A 15,646-nucleotide genomic window follows, 5' to 3' on the forward strand; every position below is an offset into this window, starting at 1 on the left:
TTTTTGGTGTGCTCACTGTTTATCTCCGTCACCGAAGGTGGTTCTGTCAGGTCAGGTTCAATCTGTGACCTGCTACAGGTACCATGTAAACCTGTACTAACCTGTTCCATGGTCGGGTTGTCGGCGACTAAACTGTCTCCCCCACCAGGTTTCTGGTGAGGAGGGTGTTTGGATATGGACACCCAGCAGGATTAAAAACAAAACCTGTCAAAGGGCGGAGGAGCTCCTTGTGAGCCAACGGCCATCCATATCTAGTGCCCAACTGTGTCTGCGGACGTCCTCCTGCAGTTAGGTCACTTCTTATTAGGAGGTTGGTGGCAGGATTTGCACTCCGGCCACCGTAAAACCCTTCATTCTGCAAAACGCAAAAACGCAAAAAAATCTGAAAACCCACTCTGTGGGAGTACCTCCTGTGCAGCTTCCCTTCGCAGGGCAGCTCACCGGATGACGGGATTGGGGCAAAGCCTTCGGGACCCCCAATCTTTGATAGGAGGGAAACCACGGGGTAACATCCCTGGGTCAGATTGCGGGAGAGTGTGTCGGAGTGGTGCTGAGGTGTCGTCCACCAGACGGCGGTCTCCTTGGGTTAACCTGAGGCGGTCCCTTCGGGTGGGTGCCTGGAATGTCCTATCCCTAAGAGAGGATGATCACCTGTCTCTGTTATCATCTGAGCTCAAGCGTTTGGACATCGGGATTGCAGCTCTCTCTGAGGTTCGGAGACCGGATTGCGGCGAGATAATGGTGGGTGGTTACACCTACTATTGGTCTGGTCGCTCTGATGGTTACCATACCCAAGGAGTTGCTGTAGCTGTGTCCAATAAGCTGACCCCAATGATAATTGAGGTAACACCGGTCAACGAGCGTATTATGAGATTAAGGATTCGTCACTCCTTAGGTGTCATTTCCCTGGTCTCTGTTTATGCTCCGACTGAGGCGAGTGATCTCACCGTGAAGGATGCATTCTACGCCACACTCGAGTCTGTGGTTGATCAGTGCCCCAGACGAGATACACTTCTAGTCTTGGGGGATTTCAATGCATCAACTAGAACTGATAGGGACAGTTATGAGGTATGTGTTGGTCCCCATGGGTCAGGAACTATGAACCAGAATGGCACTAAGTTCCTTGACTTTGCAAGAAGTCATGGACTTAGGGTGGCTGGTTCATGGTTTCAGCGCCCACAAGCTCATCGCTGGACTTGGTATTCCAACGCTGGCGGTGTGGCAAAGGAGATTGACCATGTCCTCATTGACGGTCGTTGGAGGATGATCCAGAACTGCAGGGTCTACCGGAGTGCTCAGTTCCTCAATACTGACCACAGGCTTGTTGTAGCAACTCTAAAGCTCCACCTTAAATCCTGGAGAATGGTACCATCCTAGCTGAGACTGGATGTTGCCAAGCTCAGGGATGAGAGAGTAGCTGAGGAGTTTGCGAACAGGCTGAGTGGACACTTGGGGGGTCTGGGTGCTTTGGGGGGTCCTGAAGAGTTGTGGAGCGCCTTCAAGACCACCGTCCTTGATGTTGCCGGTGGATGCCTTGGAGCTCACCGCAGGGCAAAGAAGAATTTTGTCTCTCAAGGGACACTGGATACCATTGACCAGAGTCGCAGGGCCAGGCTGAATGGCAGAGCTGAGCTGTTCAGGGAGCTGAGGCGTAAAACTGTACGTGCACTGAGGGTGGACAAGGAGGCCTATGTGCGAGGAATCTGTGAGGGGGTAGAGCATCACCTGTGGACAGGTGATTCTCGTCCCGCTTACAGGGGAATTCGCGCATTACGTTCATCCAAGCCCATCCCTCGGAGCACTACAGTTCGAGCAGAGAGTGGTAGGCTCTTGACAGAGGAGTCTGAAGTGAAGGCCCGCTGGGCCGGTTACTTTGAGCGGTTGTACCGGGCTGATCCCCCAACTGTCGAGTTGGACGTCAAGGGTGTTACAATCCCTGTTGCTGACCCTCAAATCAACTGTGGTCCACCTACGCTTGTGGAAACACGGGCTGCGGTGAACCAGTTGAAACGGGGCAAAGCTCCAGGGATCTGTGGCATCCATGCCGAACTTCTCAAGGCTGGTGGAAATGCTGCACTCGTGTCGTTGCATGCAGTTTTGTGCTCTGCCTGGAACACAGGCATCATCCCAACTGACTGGAAGAGGGGCCTTGTTGTCCCTCTCTGGAAAGGGAAGGGTGATCGCCAAGACTGCAACAACTACCGAGGGGTGACGCTGCTCTCAGTGCCGGGCAAGGTCTTTGCTCGGATAATTCTCGATAGGGTTCGCCACAATCTGCTTGAGCACCAGCGTCCAGAGCAGTCAGGCTTACACCAAAGAGGTCAACGATTGACCGTATCCTTGCACTTCGTGTCCTCACCGAACGCAGACGAGAGTTTCAGCAGGGGCTGCTTGCAGCCTATGTTGATCTCTGTAAAGCGTTCGATTCAGTGAATCGGGATGTCCTCTGGAGGATTCTTGGTCTTCGTGGGGTGCCACCAAAACTGATCGATCTGATGTCTGAACTCTACTCTGGTACTGAGAGTGCTGTGAAGTGTGGTGGTACCATCTCTGACTTATTTCCAGTTGTTACTGGAGTTCGTCAGGGATGTGTACTTGCCCCCACACTTTTCAGCACTTGTATGGACTGGATTCTAGGGAGGATGTCGGAGAGATCAAGTTGCGGTGCGTCATTTGGGAATGTCAAGATCTCGGACCTTGACTTTGCAGATGATGCAGTCATCTTTGCGGAGACTTTAGACATCCTCTTGGGGGCCCTCGAGGTGCTGAATGAGGAGTCGGAGCCGTTGGGATTACGGGTTTCTTGGGTCAAAACTAAGATCCAGGCTTTCGGTGACATCTTGGATGCTGCTGTCCTGTCTGTGTCTGTTTGTGGTGAGGATGTTGAGGTCGTGGAGAGATTCACTTACCTTGGCAGTGATATTCATGTCTCTGCTGGCTGCGAGTCAGAGGTCAATAGATGTCTGGGTCGGGCCTGGGGAGTCATGGATTCACTGGATCATGGGGTGTGGCGCTGCCGGTACCTGTGCGGGAGGACGAAAGTCCGAGTCTTCAGGTCCTTGGTACTTCCAGTCTTGCTCTATGGGTGCGAGACTTGGACTCTGACCAAGGATCTGAGACGGAGACTTAATTCCTTTGGTACCAGGTCTCTTCGGAGAATCCTTGGCTATCGCTGGTCGGATTTTGTGTCCAACGAGCGGTTGCTGAGAGAGACTCGGATGAGATTTGTTACCTGCATAGTCCGTGAGCGTCAGTTGCGGCTGTATGGACATGTGGCTCGTTTTCCTGACTCTGATCCTGCTCACCAGATTCTCTCAGCGAGGGAGTCTCATGAGTGGAGGAGGCCAGTAGGTCGACCACGTGCCTCATGGTTGCAACAGGTTGACCATCATCTCAAGGAGATGGGGATGGGCCTGGCATCTGCCTGGGGGATGGCCAGACGGAGGCCCCTGGAGTACCGGCGGAAAGTGGACGCAGCGACGTGCTGTTCTGGCACATGCTCCCATACCTGACCTGACCTGAAGGTGGAAGGAGGTTATGTTTTCTCCCCTGTCTGTTTGTTCGTTACTTGTGAAAATAGAAGATTTTTCAAGTACATCGGTTGATCTTGTGCGTTATTAGCCCCTGGTGGACTTAGTCCGAAACGGAGGCTTATAGATTTGATGTCGATTTTCGTGTCCGTGTGTGCATCCACAACCATATCTTGGACATGTATGGACTGATTTTATTCGTTCTTGGGACAAAGATAACACATGACGGCCTACATATGCACGTCATTTATTTCAACATCAGATCCAAGATGTCCGACTGGCAGTCATTTTAGCTGTAAAAAACCTGGTGTTGAACATGTCCTCAACCATTTCTTGGACATGCATTTACCTATCTTATTCAAACTTGCCACACAGATAATGAATGACTGGTTACATATGCACGTCATATTTTTTTTCGACACCAGATCCAATATGGCCTACTGGCAGCCATTTTGTTACTTAAATGTGTCCTCAAACATTTCTCAGACATGCATGGTGCGATTTTGTTCAAACTTGGCACAATCACAGTACATGATGGCATACACATGCCGCTCACTTTATTTTGCGATCTGATCAAAGATGGCTGACTACTAGACTGGCGGCCATTTTATTTGTATGTATATATATATATATATATATATATATATATATATATATATATATATATATATATATATATATATATATGGGTTAGCTCGTCAACTTCATACAGCAAAATTACTAAAACAACGGGGGCAATGACATCTTGTCTTTTTTACATGCTTTGTTTGTTTGTATGTCAGTCACCTGCAGGTCACAATTTTAAACCGATCTTCACGAAACTTCACCACATGGTTGAGTTCATCATAAGCAAGAAGCCTATTGTTTTTGAGGTCAAAAGTTCAACTTAGGCCAAAGGTCAACATCTTTGTCACATTTCTAAAATCATTAATTTTTATCTGATTGAGTTGAAGTTTGAAGAGGACTTGCACATCAAGTCAGTGAATTCAAACACAAATTATTTTTGAGGTCAACTTTGGCCAAATTTCTAAAATTGTCAATTTCCATCCAATTGACTTGAAATTTGAACAGCATTTTCATATCAGTAACTGAATTCAACCACCAATTATTTTTGGGGTCAACATAGGCCAAATGTCAACAACTGGGGTGCATTTTCTAAAATCCTCAATTTTAATCCGATTTAGCAGAAATTTGAACAGGATTTGCATATCAGGTTACTGAATTCAACCACAAATTATTTTGAGGTCAACATAGGCCAAAAGGTCAACAATTTCGGTGGGATTTCTAAAATCCTCAATTTTCCTCTGATTGACTTGAAATTTGAGGAGAATTTGCATATCAGTCACTGAATTCAACCAGACAATTATTTTTCTTGTCAAATTTGTTGGAGGGATTTTGCAGGTAATGTGCTCTGCACAATGTCTTTCTTGTTTGCTTGTTTTTTTTTTGTTTGTGTGCAGGATATCTCAAAAAGTTATTGACATTCAGATGAAAGTTGGTGGGCAGGTTGGGTGTGTGACAAGGATGAATGAATTCGATTTTGGTGAAGATCCGCGTCTGGAAACAAAAATGTTTTAATTTCTTTAAAGTGATTCTTCATATTTAAGAGATTCGGCCAAAAACGATATATAGCATGATATTTCAAGAAGTTGTGGACGGGTCATGCCAAAATTTTGTGGATGAGCTGGGTCAGTGACAAAAACAAGCTGATTCAATTTTGGTTCAGGTCCGGATGCAGATGATTTTCACAGGAAATGACACTGCCTCGTTGAACTTTTGTCAATTATTTGCTTTCAGTTTGGTGATGAAAAACGGTTAATGAGTTACCACCAAGTTCTTCAAGATGTTGTTGAAGACCAACTAAGCCTAGCTTCCATTCACTATTTGCGATGCCATTATCAGGAAGCCATCGACATCTACAAAAGGCTTTTGCTTTCTAACAAGTGAGTACACACAGAGCACAGTTGAAGAAGACAATTACATACTATTCCATTAGTATCCACAACCACAAGACAGTTGTTACAGTCTGTTCGTTATTTTTTCACCCACATGTTTTTCATTGCAATTGAACTGTGAACAATTCATTCTTGTCAGAAATTCTCCAAATATTTTTGTTGTTCACACAGAAATATCATTCCTACAGTAAGGTTGCATATTATTTTTATTCTCAGAGATGTGATTGTTTGAAAATGCAGTTCGTTTACAAGCTTGAAGTCTTCCTCAAAACTTGGGACTACTTCTATTTATAAAAAACACCAACTTCCCATTGTCACTGGATTCCTCTTACTTGAGCATTTTACGTATTTAGCTCAGAATGCTGCTCTTATCACTTTTTAACATAGCTGTGCACCGTGTACATACAGAGAGTACGTGGCACTGAATGTGTACATCGCATTCTGTTACTACAAAATGGATTTTTACGACAAGTCACAAGAAATACTGGCTTTATACTTGCAAAACTTTCCTGACAGTATCATTGCCATCAATCTCAAGGCTTGTAATATTTTCCGCCTTTGCAGTGGCAAGGCTGCTGAGGTACGTAATCAAAACAAGAATCTTGTTTCTTTCAAATACTGGCGGCTCGTCACTGTGATTGTACATATATAGTATTACATAAGATGCACCGTTGTGTGGAAGGAAAATGTATAACTTGAATGAAAAGTGATATTTTATTTTGGTATGTAAAAATTCTGGATCATTGATAACTCCAAATGTGCAAGTGATAATATCTACAACATTAACAACAGGGTAAAATATCTATCAACTTGTGGTTAGTTTTTTCCACATTGTACACTAACATTCCCTGTGATAAACTCATGTTGGCATTGGATTGTGCGGTAAACAAAGCATTTACTGGAGGTAGTGGAGTGTACTTTACAGTCTGTAAATGAGGTGTTTACTGGTCTGTAAAGGAAAATCCATCTTCATGTAGTTAATCAAAAAATAAACTTTAAGTATTTGATTTCTCATGAACAACAGTTTATTTACATTTGGTAACAGAATACTGCAGCGTACAGTGGGTTTGAAAGGGTTCAAATCCAGCACCTTTCTTTACAAATTTGTTCCTGCACATGGACGAGTCTGATTAGGTTCAGAACATGCGTAGAAATAAACTAACAACTGCGAGAAGAAATAAACTAAGCTAACAACTGCAAGAACATCTTCAGAATCGTTTTCATGATAACATTTATCCAAAATAACTCAAATTTAAAAGGAAATCAAAACTCACATTTCGGTTTCATTTTTACAATTTCAAATCGATATCAATAATAAATTTTACGCTAAATTGTTTGATAAGCTTGATAATTTTCCATTCCACATTGAACGATTACCTTTTTAGGATGGAGGCATTCCTCAAGTATTTTATACTAGCAGGGACCTGTGGAAATTCCAAAATGTGATTTCAAGCCCTCAACTCCCTCTCACAAACCCCAAGTCCCTAACTAAAGTCCACCTCCCAAAACAAAGTCCTCACCTACCCCCTCTCAACCCTAAGGCATCAATCCTCTCCCCACTCCAAGCCTCCAAACAACCTCTTCACCCGTCATGGTCGACTCTCTTGTATATACATCACCAACTAATAATACATCGATCTCTGACATTGGTATCCTCTCTATTCAGCTCAAATGTCCTGAAGCTGTTCTTGGCTCATTTTCCCTTGGTGATGCTGTCCCCTTTCTCTCTGTTTTCGCTGTCTTGGCATCAAGCTGTTCTTGGCTCATTCCCGGTCGGCGCTGCTGATGCCATTGTGTGTCTTCAATATTGTTCTTGCCTCTTGCTATGTCTCCGAGGCATGCTTGGTGCCCCTGTACATGCTGTAGTTGCTGCTTGAACAGCCTCACTTTCTTCTTCTGTCCTGATACACTGCCCACGCTGATGATGTCAGAACTTGTGGTTCTGGTGGTAAAAAAAACTGGTGGTAAATAAGTGGTCCAACAAGAATGAATGCAGTGATGATCCCACGATATTCTGTTATCAATATCACGATCTGGTAATTCTCACGATATTCCCCGGTGCATCACTCACACACACACACACACACACACACACACACACACACACACACACACACACACACACACACACACACACACACACACACACACACACACACACACACACACACACACACGTTACAGGCTCAAAAACAGTTTTTGCGTCATTTTGAAACACTCGGTAATGTGCTACACAGAGTTATGATTGAAATTGTATACCGCCCCCACTTAGAAATCGTTCTTATATAACACTGCCCCCTCCCTACACCACTTTCCCTTTTTTTTTTTTTTGTATACCTTGGTCGAGGCTCGTATGAGAGCTAACACACAACTCACAGCAAGGAGGCATGAGACAAGAGGGGCGGGAGTGGAAGGGACAAAACAGTGGGGAACAGACACATGAGGTGAACTGTGGAAGGGAGAGGGATGGGGATGGGACAGGGAACATGGCGAAGAGAAGATGGACATTTCAGGGACTTTCAGGAAGGAAAGCAGGAGAAATGAAGGAAGTGGGCTTGGGTGGATTATCGGGGGTAGAAAAGATCGAGGATTTGGATGGGGGAAGATAAGAGGTTGTGGTGAACAGCTGTTTTGAAAGCCTGGAGGGAAGAATGGGAAAGAATAGAGTGAGGAAGTTTATTCCAAAGGCGGGAAAAAAGAGGAATGAAAGAGTGAAGATGAGCAGTGATTCGTGATTTTGGTAGTTTTACCAGAAGGGGGTTGTTGGCGGACCTTGAGCGCCCTGTGGAATGAATTTTGAGGTCAAGGAATACAATAGTGCACACAAAAAATTCCTCAGGTTATTGGATCATTTAAAATTCAATAAAGTGGACACGGAATCCAGCGGAAATCTCATTTTCGCACAAATTTTCACGTCTATGATTAACCATGTGCATGGGATATTAGCTTTCATTGATTTGTATGGATCTTATGGACATGTTTATCATATCCAATGGACTTTTATATGACTGACACAATTGCGGTATTGCACTGAAAGAGTCAATGTAGCATTCAATATGTTATGGAATTCAACATAAAACAGAATCATCTGTACATGTGAAAGGTCTTTTATCGTTGTTCAAATGAAAGCAAAACAATAAACAAATAAAAAAAACTTGATGTTACTTCATCATATCATTGTTGAAAACAAAACAAAAAGGTAAAATAATAACAATGATTATCTTGACTAGAACATTGACAATGATTGTCAGCGAAGATAGAATGCAAGCTCCTGAAAATAAAAACTACACATTATAGAGACCATGAAATAAATAAATCAAATTTTAGAGGTACATAAATTAATTGTAAAACAAATTAACAGCCATCACACACAAAGGATTATTTTACATGTATGTACTAGCACATCACAACATCATGACTGTTCTTCAGTATTCAATCCTCTTCACTCTCACTACCAGACATGTTCGCGTCAGATGCCCCATCTTGGTCAGAGTCATCGGATGAGGTGGCATCATCATCGTCATCATCATCATCATCACTGGGCAGTTTGTCATCTTCCAGCACTACTTCAGGGGGAATCAATGGTCCTCGGAACCACATTGGTTGAATGTTACCATCACTAAGAAGCCATCCATGACCATCTGTTGCTCGTGGCACTCTTGGTTGAGGCATATCTGCAACATTCCAGATACCAACCTGGGAGTTAGCACGTTTTACATGTTCTTGTAGCGCTTTCTGGCAAGGTGGCAGTTGACTCGTATCTATATTCCGCTTTAAGTTGATATTACCATCTGTGCCTCCAGATTTCTCCCTCAACATTGCTCCACGAGCTGTGTCCACAGACTTGAAGCGCCCTCGTCCATAAATGGCACAGGTGAAGTGTTCAAGTTCTCCAAATAATGTAGTGGGAACTTCCCACGTGTCTCTGAGTTTGGACAATGCATCTATGAAGGCTTCTGATTTCTGGAGATGTTTGATGGGTCGAACTTTCCCAATCCCTTTGCATGCACTGGTGGTGTCACAGTGTGTAAGTGCATGGAGGGACATCAGTGCAGTACACATTCTCTGACCATATTGACTGGCTAGATCAGAGATGTTTAAGAGTCTCCTCTTGTTACCTGAACCAGTGTCAAAAAGAATTGTTATTTCAAAACTTGATGTGTAATGTAGCATTATGAAGAACACATCACTGTCAGGGCTTCGGATACGTATTGTGCCATAACCTTGTGCCTGGGCATAGGCACAGTACAGAACAATACTGGTGTCTGTTTCTTCTTGGTCTGAAGAAAGCTCAGGTAACTCTCTCTTTGTGACTGTTAGCCCGTCATCACTATTCAACACATAGCAGTGGCCTTGCACCACTAACACAACATTCCTCTGCACAAGCTTAGAAGCAAAGGAATTTGAAGACCACACATCCTTGATCACATCCACCAGCTGAGACTTGTTGTCGCCATTCATGAGGAAACTCTTCCAATCTGCTGGTTTCTTCATTAGTGGACCTCCAATAATTAGCTTTTCACCCGACCCACGTTGCTGTCGTTCCATGTTCTTGATGGAGCCCTCCTGATACATATCTGTAGTAAAGATGAAGTTGGTTGTTTTGGGCATATTGTCAAATATCTGATGGCAAATCAGTTGAAAGTTGTCTGGGATATCTGTCATAGTGTGCAACACAGCATTGCCATCTTGAATGAGTAATGTGTCTGGTTAATGAGTAATGTGTCTTAAGTAATTACTTAATGAGTAATGTGTCTGCATCGTTTGGAAGTGGAGCATCATCTTTATCTCTCAATAGGAATTGCATTCCTTTTGATTTGTCTGTTTTCGCCATATGCTGCCCTGTCCATCAGCTGTCCCGAGAAGTGTTACCATCCCATCACACCATCCATCATGGGAAGTGGTTACCCATCAGCTGTCCCGAGACTGTATGGCACAGGGCTCAACGGATATTTCATCTGTTCATCAACGTTGACCCGACCGTGGGCTTGAGATTTGACTAGAAGCTGTATGGCCATGCTGCTGTGCTGTTTGTAAGTGATGATCTTATTCTGTGCAGTCTTTAGTTTCACTGTCTTGGCATTGGAATGAAACGTTTTCAACTTCAGCTTCTTTACTGGATCAAAGAAGTGCTGCTTGGTGTCAAGTCGTTCTTTTATGAATGTCTCCTTTGCTTCTCTTCCAATGGACTCTGCTGCCATCATGTCCTTCGCCACTGACGTTGGAGCTGGTACACCAGATGAAATGCAATGCAACTTATCTTGATCTGGTACATTAAACGGTTTGAGGAAGCTTTGGACTGCATCCATTGTATTCCTTGACCTCAAAAGCATGGGTGTGGACACCAAGATTTTGTCTTTAGCTATAATAGCAGCTGAGATATGTGCAAAATTGAAATTTCGGTGATTGCGCTGGCGGCCATCTTGAAAGTGACGTCATATAGGTAGTCCATCCCAATTTCGTGATGGTGGCATCCACTTTTCATGTATGGGAAGGTCTAAGGAGTAAAATAAAACGGGTCTCGTACTGTCCGGGGGGTGGGGGGTGCACGGGGGGGGGGTCAATCTGGCCCTTGGACTATTTGCCTTCGAGCACATTCCATAACAGTGCGCGTGGTTCGGCCATTATGCATGTGGCCAGCGCTCACGTCCGCACGACTCTGCTAGCGTGTGCGTGGGGCGAACACCAATATGCATCAGATATTTGGTTGAAAAGGAAGGCGCCGCTTTTACTTCACACACTCGCATCCTGCCCAACGTGGCATGGAGTCGCCTTTATCAGCCTCTGTACTCATTTCGTGCAGCGTGGGCGTCGTGCTGGCTGTGCTTCCTGTGTTGTGAAAAACACCATTCGTGCAGCCTCTTAAGAGATATTCATTCGTATGCCTTTTTAATGCAATTGGCAATCTTCTCCAGTTCATCAGTAGCTTGAGTCGATAATCTCGAACTGCCAAGTGCACTGTATAACTCGCCGCACACGCTGGGTTGAGGGCTCGCTTGGGAACGGGACTCTGCACTGTTGATGCTCACGCGTAATCGTTTCCTCGCAGCGGCGCAGCACGCGCTGGCCTCCGCGATGACCCATCTCACAACGAAGGAGCACGTGGCTCAGATTTACCTCAGGAATAATCAGACAAAAAGAAGAGGGGACGAAATGAAGAAGAAATGATGTAAGCAAACCAAGCTATGAGATCATCGCAACGCTAGCCCCTGTTGTCCCGCTAGACAAAAGGGAAAGGACTATCCACACGTATAATAATGGAATAACTGTCTTGTGACCACTATCTGTTGGATGCATGCGGTTCCGAGAATTGCACAATGTATTTACACAACAGAAATGCCCCAAAACATAAACTGTATCCCAACTACACATCTATGGGCAGTTTAAAAAAAAATAATGGTCATTTTATTCTGAACAGGCTTAAAGTTGTCATGGAATCAAAACAGTCCCTTTGTTTGTTTTTTTTTTTTAAAGAAAATCAGGAAAATCATGAAAATGCATTTTAATGTCTCCATTCAAATATTCAACACTTAACACTCAATATCCACAACATCTTTCTTTACAACCATATGAAATTAATAGAGGATTCAGAAAAGATGCAATGGGGGTACAGATGAAGATGAAAAAAAGGGTCTGGGTCCCTTTTGCACAGAATTACAAGGCCTTGTAATATTTATCAATACATTGTTAGGTCTTTATAAATATAATAACATGGCTTTTATTCACTCTCATCATCATCATCATCATCATCATCATCATCATCATCATCATCATCATCATCATCATCGCACTTTACAGGAGCCCAAGCACCCACAAGCTTTTGTGCGCATTTTCTGACCTGCTTTAACACAGCCGCATCTTTTGCCACAATCAGACTTACATGAGCAGCTCACGAGCTCTTTGCATGCTTTGGAATAGGGACTACTAGTCAGGGAGCATCATAAGTCCCGTGGGATTTTTGGTATGAAAGCAAACCACCATGCTAGACTCTTCAAGTGGACCCTAATGATTAATAAAAAGCTTGCTGGCACTCTGGGAAATGGTGCGGACGTGTATTTTGAACACATTTTACATTTTTTGAAGAATGACTATTTTACGCCGCTTAAAAAGTGACATAATGTCACCCTGACCCCTCCATATACCACTAATTTTGTCATATTTGGTATCAAATTGACCGGCATGAACCTCTGCATACTCATAGGTCATTTATTCGTCAATATATGAGCCATATCATGAATAAATCACACAAAAATCAAAATTTTGACCATATTTCGACTTCGGTTTCACCGTCCGCAGTTCACCAAAATACCTTTTTCTCAACATTGTGCTCACCAATCTGCTAATGAATAGTATCGCAACGTACCTATGTTATTACTAGTTCTTTTGATATTTTATACATATCATTCACTTGATAATTCAACGAGATATACCTCAAAATGTAACCCTACCCCCTAATGAATCGGAAGGTTACTCTTTCCGACATCTGTAAATTTGGATGCATGATTTTGTAAACGCATGCCACAAATCCTACTGTCGATGATTTGGTTGAGGTAGTCTTCCCATACGACTATAGTAACCATGGTATCCACTCATATAAGCATTTTCTCTCTTTCAGACGTGATGCTGCTGAAGAGCCACAAGATGATATATTCAATGCAATATAGCTGATTCTGTATAAAAACATACTTTTATGTTTTTCACTGTTATGTTTTTCAGATGCAGCAGAACATCTGACAAGAACAGAAAGGGTCATCGGTAGTTTGTAGACACTGGATTGGAACTCCAGCATACTATTCCTCTCTTGTACCCAGTGACGGCTTATTGCGTATTCTGCTATTGCTAAGAAATGCTTCCACATTCTAATACATCACCTTGTCAACATCGAAATGGAGTCAGCCACAAAAACTGTATTTCCTCCAGAGAAAGTTGCGAGAGCAGACACTGACTATTCCTTGTGTATTATTTGCCAAACAAAAAGTGCCGCAACATTAGTTCAGAGTCCCAGTGCTTACGAGAAGATATTACTCTGTATCAGAGAGCGAGCTAAGTACGGTGACAGAGACTATCCCGAAATCAGCCGGCGACTTGGAAATGTCTCCAGCCAGGACCTGCAGGAAAAATCTGCATCATGGCACAGGAAATGTCAGCAGAATACTGTTCATGCTGGAATGCTCAACAGAGCAAAAGGACACTACGAGAAACGATTATCATCCAAAGGAATCCATGATGAAAAATCCTCTCAGGCCTCGACTACATTTACACGCTCTCATTCAACCCCGTACAAGAGTGACCTGTGTTTCTTCTGTGATCTTGGAGCAACGCGTACTAATGCACTACATCTACTCGCCACTGGAAATGCAAGTGTTTCTCTTAAGGAAACCATTGCAAAAAGTGGAGACGAACAGCTTTGTGTGAAGCTCAGTACTTCAATAAACCCCACAGACGCGCATGCCATTGATGTTAAATACCACAAGCGATGTTGGGCAATTCATGCAACAAATGTTTGGCCTGTCAAGAAATCATCATCACTCCAGAGCTGGCGAGACTCGCTGCAGAAGCCTACAAAATGGTTGGAGTGACGCCCAATGCTAATGTACAGCATCACGCTTGCTCACCTGCAGTACTGTCGAGACAAGAGAAAAACATTGAAGTGTTGACATCAACAATACAAAGCTTCACTAATCCATTCACGGATCATACCAAGGAGCTCACCAACTTCGTGACGAAGAAGGTTATGCCTGATAATGTGAAGAATGACCATCACACAACCTAAAGTCGGCCAAGCTCTATTTGAGACATTCGTTGCAAACCGCATCACAATAACAACAGTAAATCGGTGGGCTCCAATGAAGAAATGCTAGCTGAAGACTTGGAAGACAACAGGAAAACGTCTTAAAGTGACTGCAGGTGATAAAATAGTCGAGTTGCAAGAAGACAGAAGTCTGTTCACTCGCATGCTATTGGTATTAAAATCGAGGCCCGAAATGAACATCGCAGAAATCATAGGACAGTATGAACTTTCAGTTGTCCCAAGGTCGCTCTTTGCTGCGGATGGCACGATGCTGCACTGCCAAAACAAAAGTAGTTTGATGGCGGTTTTGGAGAAGACCGCTGAGGACACTGCCACGTCTGACGTCATCATGCCATCAGTTCAAGACAGTACAAGAACAGAGCAGGATGACTACTCGTCTCTCCTGGAAGTGGTTCTATTGGATGCCATGGCAGAACTGCAATCTCTGGACAAGCCAGACCACATCAAGAACTGCAGAGAGCTAGCAGAGCACTTTACGACACGGATCTTGCAGAAATACAGGAAAGGTGATGAAATTCACTTTGTTTTTGACCGCTATGATGTTTCCTCTTTTTTGAAGACAGCCACTCGTGATAGACGGCAAGGCAGCCAGCCCATGGTATCCTATCACATCACAGACACTACAAACATCGCCAAGGTGTCGATGAAGCAATTACTGGCGAGTGTGAAGACGAAGATGGCATTAACTGGTTATCTTGCTGAGAAGATGTTGGAAAGAGCAAATGCCATGGGGAAGCACATGGTCATGGCATGGGGATCACAGTGCAAAGCAACTCATGCAAACATGGCATACCTCCAAAGTGACCAAGAGGAAGCAGACACTAAGCTCCTCTTGCACGCTGTCGATGCAACCAGTCGTGGTGCATCCAGTATTGCCATCCACTCCCCAGACACCGATGTCTTCATTCTGGCACTTCGGTGGTATCCAGTCTTATGCAGGAACACAACTTTTGTTACAGGGACAGGACAAAAGCACCGCACTGTTCCCCCTACAAATGATTTACCGATCTCTGCGACTGATTCAAGTAGCAACTTTGCCGGGACTCAATGTTCTGAGTGGAGCAGACAACACCGGAAGTTTCGCCGGGAAAGGCAAAATGGCTTTCTGGAAGGCTTTCCAACATGCCAGTGATGAGGTCATTACTGCTCTTGGATCCCTGGGAACAACATCACACTTGAGTACTGACACACTGAACTCCATCGAAACGTTCATATGCTCAGTGTATGCCCCTCAAACACTGCTCACCAAGATAGACAAGCTCAAATGGTGGATGTTTCACAGAAACAATGCCAGTCCGAGAAACTCCCTCCAACACGTGATGCCCTCGAACAAGCCATCAGTCGTGCCC

At 44.1% G+C, this 15,646-nt stretch overlaps 2 protein-coding genes across 8 annotated transcripts in view; one reads left to right on the top strand and one right to left on the bottom strand.

Annotated features, from left to right (window-relative positions):
• The window catches only part of IFT56 (intraflagellar transport 56), a 97,274-nt gene that overhangs the window by 35,470 nt on the left and 46,158 nt on the right, over positions 1 to 15,646 (top strand). For all 7 annotated transcript variants that reach the window (XM_085861323.1, XM_085861324.1, XM_085861322.1 and 4 more), the window contains 2 exons: positions 5,328 to 5,473; positions 5,894 to 6,065. In XM_085861323.1, coding sequence (XP_085717449.1) covers positions 5,328 to 5,473; positions 5,894 to 6,065 — 318 coding nt within the window. The remainder of the gene's footprint in view (positions 1 to 5,327; positions 5,474 to 5,893; positions 6,066 to 15,646) is intronic.
• Positions 8,713 to 10,171, bottom strand: LOC147010277 (uncharacterized). The gene has a single exon (XM_085861327.1). It carries the CDS (start codon positions 10,148 to 10,150, stop codon positions 8,918 to 8,920), a length of 1,233 nt encoding a protein of 410 aa, XP_085717453.1. The 5' UTR covers positions 10,151 to 10,171; the 3' UTR covers positions 8,713 to 8,917.

Source organism: Eptatretus burgeri, chromosome 17, assembly GCF_056783735.1.
Source record: "Eptatretus burgeri isolate ZD-2024b chromosome 17, Ebu_testis_v1, whole genome shotgun sequence".
NCBI classification, from domain to species: Eukaryota; Metazoa; Chordata; class Myxini; order Myxiniformes; family Myxinidae; genus Eptatretus; species Eptatretus burgeri.

Coding starts and splice junctions, on each gene's coding strand:
- LOC147010277 (XM_085861327.1), bottom strand. CDS start 10,150: ATGACAGATATCCCAGACAACTTTCAACTGATTTGCCATCAGATATTT.